The 8,002-nt window shown below is 33.2% G+C and overlaps 1 protein-coding gene across 1 annotated transcript in view; it reads left to right on the forward strand.

Moving 5' to 3' along the window:
* The window catches only part of LOC106467365 (transcriptional regulator Erg-like), a 44,802-nt gene extending 42,348 nt beyond the window's left edge, over nt 1-2,454 (forward strand). Inside the window, exon 4 of the mRNA XM_013927712.2 lies at nt 1,730-2,454. Within this exon, the coding sequence (XP_013783166.1) occupies nt 1,730-2,274 (545 nt within the window). The 3' untranslated portion in view covers nt 2,275-2,454. The remainder of the gene's footprint in view (nt 1-1,729) is intronic.
* The last annotated feature ends 5,548 nt before the right edge of the window (nt 2,455-8,002 follow it).

Below are 8,002 nucleotides of genomic sequence, written 5' to 3' on the forward strand. Positions count from 1 at the left end.
GTAACACAAATATTACCTCTTACATGCTGATTTAAGCTGTATTCTTACAGATAGGGACTTGTCTCAGCGAAATGTTTCCCTTCCATGTAGTAGTTTGTATTACATAAACTCTATTCTTACAGTACTGTCGGTCCTCACTCATCTTTTCTTTAGAGTAGTATTCCGGATGACAGCAATAAGTTTATAGACTTAAAATAGTACAATCCGGGGCTTGATTACTCACGGTGGACAGACAGCAGATAGCCCATTGTGTAGTTGTACACGAAGAAAACAACAGCAACTACAACTCTTAAAAAATGATCTAGCTCAAATAATATGACTTCTTACAATCAGGCTGAAATAAACTGTATCCTTACAGGTAGTGATTTGTTTAAACTAAACAAATTTTATTACAGTTTGTGAGATGTCTCAGTGAAAATGGTTTTGTTAGTGCAAGTGAATAGTTTCAATTAAATATATATTTTGTCTTACAACTAGTGAGTTGTCTCACTAGAATATTGCTTCTTACAGCTAGTTGTTTTAGCTAGGCATTTTTTACCTACAGCAACTAAAAACATTTTCTTAGGTCTAATGAGTTATTTTAAATATCAAAGAATAATTGGAACTAGTAAGTTGACTCAGCTAACCATGTTTTTCCTTGTAATCAGTAAGCTGGTTCAACATGTTTTCTTATATGATTTTTATTACACTTCTGAAATTAGTTCCAACCATTTCTGATACAAATCTCCAAATCTTGTTCGTTTGATCTTCGTTTTAAGTAAGATCTTATCAGTTCTCTTTAGAATATATCTTGTAAAGTAAGATCTTATCAGTTCTCTTTAGAATATATCTTGTAAAGTAAGATCTTATCAGTTCTCTTTGGAACATATTTTGTAAAGTAAGATCTTATCAGTTCTCTTTAGAATATATCTTGTAAAGTAAGATCTTATCAGTTCTCTTTGGAACATATTTTGTAAAGTAAGATCTTATCAGTTCTCTTTGGAATATATCTTGTAAAGTAAGATCTTATCAGTTCTCTTTGGAACATATCTTGTAAAGTAAGATCTTATCAGTTCTCTTTGGAATATATCTTGTAAAGTAAGATCTTATCAGTCCTCTTTGGAATATATCTTGTAAAGTAAGATCTTATCAGTTCTATTTGGAATATATCTTGTAAAGTAAGATCTTATCAGTTCTCTTTGGAATATATCTTGAAACTTATTGTTCAACCACCTCTAATAATTTTCCTTAAATATAGCAATTCTTATTTTCAATTTCAGAAAAGTTAACAGGATTCTGGAAGGTATCACGTGTTATTTCTATTCAGTTATTGTTATCTTAACTTTATAATAGTTTTAATGTTGTCAGATACTTTTACTTAAAATAATATACTCAATTCACAATATGGTTAGTTATCCTTAAATACAGTGATTCTCTTTTCTTTTCTTTTTTCAATTTGGGAAATCTTTCAATTTCATGAAATAATTATCCTGAAACTTCTTTTTAAATTTGGGTAGTAGTTATAATACAATCAGGTCATTATCTCTAAATTACTCTTCTTGCAAATTACGAATTAGTTCAACCCAAACCTGATTCTTAAATTTTAACTTAGATTTGTTTTCTTTTCAATTTGTGAACAAATTTCAACCATGTCAGACTCTTATCCTGAAAATTGTTTACTCCCTCTGCGATTTAAGAGCTCGTTCCAGTTATGTCTTATGGTTTTAATTGAACTTGGTTTTCTTTGTAGCTGGTGGACAGATACAACTTTGGCAGTTTCTTCTGGAACTTCTGTCTGATCGCAATAATGCCAACTGCATTGTATGGGAGGGTACCAACGGAGAGTTTAGACTCACAGATCCCGACGAAGTAGCTCGTCGCTGGGGAGAGCGCAAGTCGAAGCCCAATATGAATTATGACAAACTTAGCCGTGCCCTTCGGTACTATTATGGCAAGAATATTGTGACAAAGGTACATGGTAAACGTTATGCATACAAGTTCGACTTTGAGGGGCTTTGTGAAGCGGTCAAACCTAGCACCACAGAAAGTCCAAGGTATAATAATCAAATAAATATGTCTACCTCTAGCAGTGAAAGCAACACATTATACTTTACAGAAAAGGAATGTAGTGGAGATCTTCCATCACCGACAGACGCTTCTACTCCATCATCTGGGATGTACTGGAACAACTTAGCTCCAACGTTATATTCCACTATGGTGGACACAAATACTTCTGCCACGTATTATGTGTCTCCACATGGGTCTCACGTTTCTCCTTATACATTCTATTCATAATTTCTATGTTTCAGATTCCACCTACTTTATCACAAACATTTGAAATACCTGCCCTATTCTAATATCCGTTATCTGTGAAAATATCATTTAAAACTTATGAATAATTCCATATGTATCGAAAAACTCCATATCTGCCATTCTTCACTGCCATTCTCAATAAATTCATACAGTTTAGAACTATTCAACTGACTTGTTATTACGAACTATAAATAAGATAATCTGGGCATTTTATAATAAGCTTGCTTTTAAACATATTGGAATTCATAGTTCAAAAATGACTTTCTATTTTGAATATGATGTATTAAAAATTAATACATATACAAACGCGAAATCAAAAAGAAAATGTTAACGTCCTTTGTAGAGAAGCTTTCTATAGATATAAGTATTGAAATATAATAGGAAATGTTAGTTCCAAGTCAGTTGTATATAAAGAATAACAGATGAATACACAGAAACAAACATGGTTTGATTGGTCCTACTTAAGCATTTAACCAAAGCAAATAGTGAAATACTTAAATCAGTTGTAGTGAAATAGAAAACTAGTGGAGCTGTGTATACGTATCTGTGCAAAGAATAAAAAAGACTAAAAAACTTCTGAAACACTTATAGTACGATTGTTTATAAATAAACATAAATATCAGGATAGATAGAGAAACTTTTGAATCAATGGTAGTGGTGCTGTATATAAGAATAAATTAGGAATGAGTCGTCTCCGCCTTTAGTATATGACATCATTCTATAGACAATGAACTTGTGGCGCCCTGAATCGTGTTTTCAGTGATGAAGAATACTTCAGTTCTCGTATCATTACTAAGAACTTCTCGCTCTGGAAACCACGAGTTGCATCTCAGCATATGTGCCACATCTCTGTGCAACTCAGCATATGTGCCACATCTCTGTACAACTCAGCATATGTGCCACATCTCTGTGCAACTCAGCATATGTGCCACATCTCTGTGCAACTCAGCATATGTGCCACATCTCTGTGCAACTCAGCAGCGGTAAAGTACTGTCTCTTGCACGTCTTAATGCTTAGGTAACTGATCAAGATCAACAGCTTCCATGCTACGTTCACTGCACTGTGAGAGATACGGTTATCAGATGCAGTTTGAAACGTTTGGCAAACAGTAATGTCTTTGGTATAAACAAGACAATGCAAGCCATGCAATGCGAGTTTCATCAGCCACTAAAAGGAGAAAATGCATTACAAAGTCTGAATGACATTACTTATAGAACCCAATAGCGCTGAGTATTAAAAATAGTCTTAACTTGCTTTTATCGTCGAATTTGATTCACTAATAGCCAGATGAGACACTAGTTTCCTGAATTTGTGAAAGCCTTTCAGAAGATAAATATATCAATCTTGTACAAAAACACATTTAATATTTGAAGTCAACACATATTTTGATAGTACTTCAATATTTTACTCAACAACTACTGGAAACGATTATTGGTTGTAACAGCAATATGACAATGTTTTCCAACAGCTGCTTAATTCCAGCTCTGATTATGTGACACTTTTTGTCAGTGGTGAATCTCCATATATATATATATATATATGATGATGACAGATTACGTTTGTTTCATTCAATTGTCTATCAGATTCTTCCAAAATATTATCTTGGGCTGCCAGTAACACGCTTAGATTTTTCTGCTACTTTCACAAAGACTGTCAGTACCATTCTCTACTAGTGGTCTCAAGTGAAACGGAAGCTATGTTTTTATTTTTTGGACAAAGTATTACTGAAATAACACTAGCTAATCAATTAATTTAAGATGCTTCTACACTTAATATGTCTACAGTAAAACAAACTACCAATTTTAAAGTCATCTGCCCATAATTAGATACCACTTATGGCATAGATCTGGTTCTGTCAAGTGGATCTTGGTAACATTTATATTGATTTAAAGATACTTGCAAATGCATTTTTAGTTCCCATCTAAACAATATTTATACTCCAGAAGTTTTTCCTACAATCGAATTTTAGTATTTCATTGTTCTCGGGTTTGTTTGTTTGTTTGTTTTTGACTTTCTGACTGCAGATCTGCAATTTACTTGAGTCAAAATGTTTTACGCAACCTCCAAAGAAGAGTTTTTACTAAAATGTCTATGCTTGATCAGTCTGTCGAAGACACTGCCAACAGTGAGGTGAATCTCCTTTTATCTCCATTAACTAGAATGTAATCTGTAGTTACTGGCCTGAATGATAGCTAATCTGATATTGCCTGACACACTGCAAGATCTCTGCAGAGCTCTAGTAGATTCTCTGACTAGCAAAACCTCTGTTTCGTTTTTGTACTGGCCATACCAGACAGTACTTGTGTCACTACATGTTATATTGACAATACTGTTTGATGGAATATGACTACTGCTTTCACTCAGGTTAGCAGCTAATTTTAACCCAGAACCAGCTAGCTACAAGTAACTAGTATGTTAGTTCTTACTCCCGATCTAAAGCCTTTCCTTTCCTGTTGGTAGACCTGTGAAGTGTACGCCATCGTGCAGAACTCTCATACATTTGTTATCATATTCTGGTGTCCAGCAGAGAGAGAGATTTGACTCTCATGCATTTGAGCAAAAAATTTTAATTATTTTTATAATATACTTTTTGATTCATTTGTGTTCAGATTATATTTTTTATACATCAGTAATTCTGATAATTCAAACTTTCACTTTTATTGCACACATATGGTGCGTCGATGTGCTATAAGCCACTGTAAGCATATTGTTATATGTTATATTTTTATGGTGGCACCAGCTATAAATCACTCTAAGCATATTGTTATATTTTTATGGTGGCACCAGCTATAAACCACTCTAAGCATATTGTTATATTTTTATGGTGGCACCAGCTATAAGCCACTCTAAGCATTTGTTATATTTTTATGGTGACACCAGCTATAAGCCACTCTAAGCATATTGTTATATTTTGATGGTGGCACCAAAGTGAAGAACAACAATAAAAGTTATTCCATACAATACTTAAGTGCAAAACACATTCACCATACGAAAAGTGTTAACTTAGTTGAATTGAGTTTGCTTCTATATTTTTTGTTTTTGATGGGTCAATGGATTCCGTCGAGCTCAGCAATGGTGCACATGATCACAAGAATGTACTTTATATCATATATAACCGCATGAGAGGATTCAATGGATGGTAAAATATAAAGATTCCAATATAAGTGGATGAAAGATTCGGCTTTCATAAGGCCGACCGTTATATGTACCATGTACCACAAAAGTATCAGTTTTGTAAATCAAGGAAAAACATGTTTTCGAATATATAGCCACACATATAAATAAGTAACCTACAACTGAACTGCTTCACAATGATCAAGTGACAGAGGCTGATACAAGAGAATGTATCTTTCATATTTACTGAACATTTTAATTCAATTTTGAGAAGTTGTTTCCACGACGGTATCTTCATCGAAACTTATGCTTCGACGAATATTTCAAGTATTTTGTGTACAGCATTGGTTTCTTACTTCTGAATAAGCTAGTCTTAAGAATGAAGAATACATTATTTTCACTTGCCATCAAACTATTCTGACATTAAAGAGATAAACCCATTGATTTATAGTGTATATCATGAGAAAGTGTTTCACGAGGAACATGAATGCTACAACAGTGTCAATATTTCATAAAACTGATAAAACACTTGACTCTAACTACTTACCATCAGATATTTCTGTGAACAATGCTGGCACCAATCTGTGTCACTTCATTTAAAAACAAGAACCTGAAAAATAATGAAGCACATTTTACTACAGAATGCCCGAATACAGAATAAAGCACCGTTTCCTGTAGAATACTTCACAAAAGAGATGTAACACTGACTACAATGTACCCGAACTACAGAATATAGCACCATTTCATATGGAACATTTCATTATAGGACTTTCATACTGGCTACCGAATGATTCTATACAAAATGGGAAATGGTGCTATATACTGTAGTAAGGGAATTCTGTAGTCAGTATTACAGCTCTATAGTGAAGTATTCTGCCACAAATGATGCTATATGGAACATTTCATTATAGAACTTTCATACTGGCTACAGAATGTCCTTACTACAGAATACAACATCATTTTATGTGGAATACTTCGCTACAGAGCTATACAACTGACTATACAAAAACTCATAGATGTAACAAATTCTGCATTTTTCATGATAAAAAATGTTGCAAACTACTTTTTATTGTTAATTTTGAAAAACTTACCTAAGCTCAGGGAATAAAAGAAAACATTACAAAGAAAAGAAATATGGGCCCGAATGCAATATAGTTTTAGTTTTGATTTAATGTACAGTAATTAATTCAGGGTTTCAGTTATACTGTATAAAAAACAAAATGTAACTTTACATCAAACTACTGAACAATTAAAAACAATCAAGCACGCCTAAACATAAAAACACAAATTTAAAAAACTTGTTGTAAATTAAGATTATCTACAGTTGAACAAATCCCTAAAATCTTATATCTACTTCAAAATTCCAGATAAACCTTTAAGAAACATTCAATAATATAAAACATTATAATCAGTATTTGGTATTTTCAAACCGAGCAACAACTTATGGCTAAATGGTCAGATCAGAGATCCCAAGGTTCAAGCACAACTGCGGCTAGTAGTGCAAGTCGAATAGCAGAATTAATATCAATTTATATTGTCCATAATGCATACACAACTGAAAGAGTCATTCAAAAGTAGTTGAACCGTATTTACCTATTCATCATTATTTTTACCTTTATTTGGTTTCAGAAAAACTAAATGTTTAAGGTCGAATATTGTCTAGATAGTTTTTTATATCACGTGAATAAAAGCTACTAAAGGCTTGTCCTGAGGTTCCAGTAATAATGCTATTGAAACTACAATTATCGTCAGTCCAAAGTGAAACTTTATAACAAATTTTATAATTCGGCAAATAATGAAGTATAATCTAGTTTCAAAAAACAATTTAAAATCTTGGATGTCGGATTAAAAAAACAATAATGATAAACATACTCCTTTGACTCAATTAAAATCAGACTATCAAATTAGTAATATGCCGTCTCGTTATTTCAGGGTAAAACAACATGAAACAATTAATAACATTACGTCTAGTTTATTTTCACTAATACCAAACTAAGCACTTTTTACACCCAAACTTTCTTAGTTCAGAAGCGCGAGTTTCGATTTCTATTTATTTAATTTCACCCAAAGCAAATGGACGCAGGATTCTCGCGAAGATGAGTAAAGATATACCTGCTTTCTAATCTCTAAAAACTGCTAAAAAATCGTTAGTTACTATCGGATTATTTTAAAGGCGCGAAAACACATCATGTTCTTCGGTTTGACGGCGAGCTGATGAAACTTGAACTAGAGCCGGACGACAGAGAAACGTTGGCCAGTCCCTGATCTACCCTGGGCGGTAAAAGAAGCAACCTTCACTCTTTCAAATTAACACAAGACTTCCGGCAACAACAAGATCAAAACAGCGAATAACATACAAGAAATCTTATTCACGGACGATTAAAGACAAAACAATAAAGTATGTGTCGAAAAGTTAGCCTCTTCCTCGAAGAAGAATGCTAAGTGTTACGTATCTGCTTGTGTGTTAATTTTCGGTAGAAATTCTTTCCGAGGAACTTCAGCGATACAAGTCATTTCTTGATTAAACCAGTTTATAATTTCTCGATACACACTTTTAGTACACAGTAATTCCACAGTCAGTACGTTTCTCGTCAC

This window comes from Limulus polyphemus, unplaced genomic scaffold (genome assembly GCF_000517525.1).
Source record: "Limulus polyphemus unplaced genomic scaffold, Limulus_polyphemus-2.1.2 Scaffold2587, whole genome shotgun sequence".
In the NCBI taxonomy this organism is placed as follows: Eukaryota; Metazoa; Arthropoda; class Merostomata; order Xiphosura; family Limulidae; genus Limulus; species Limulus polyphemus.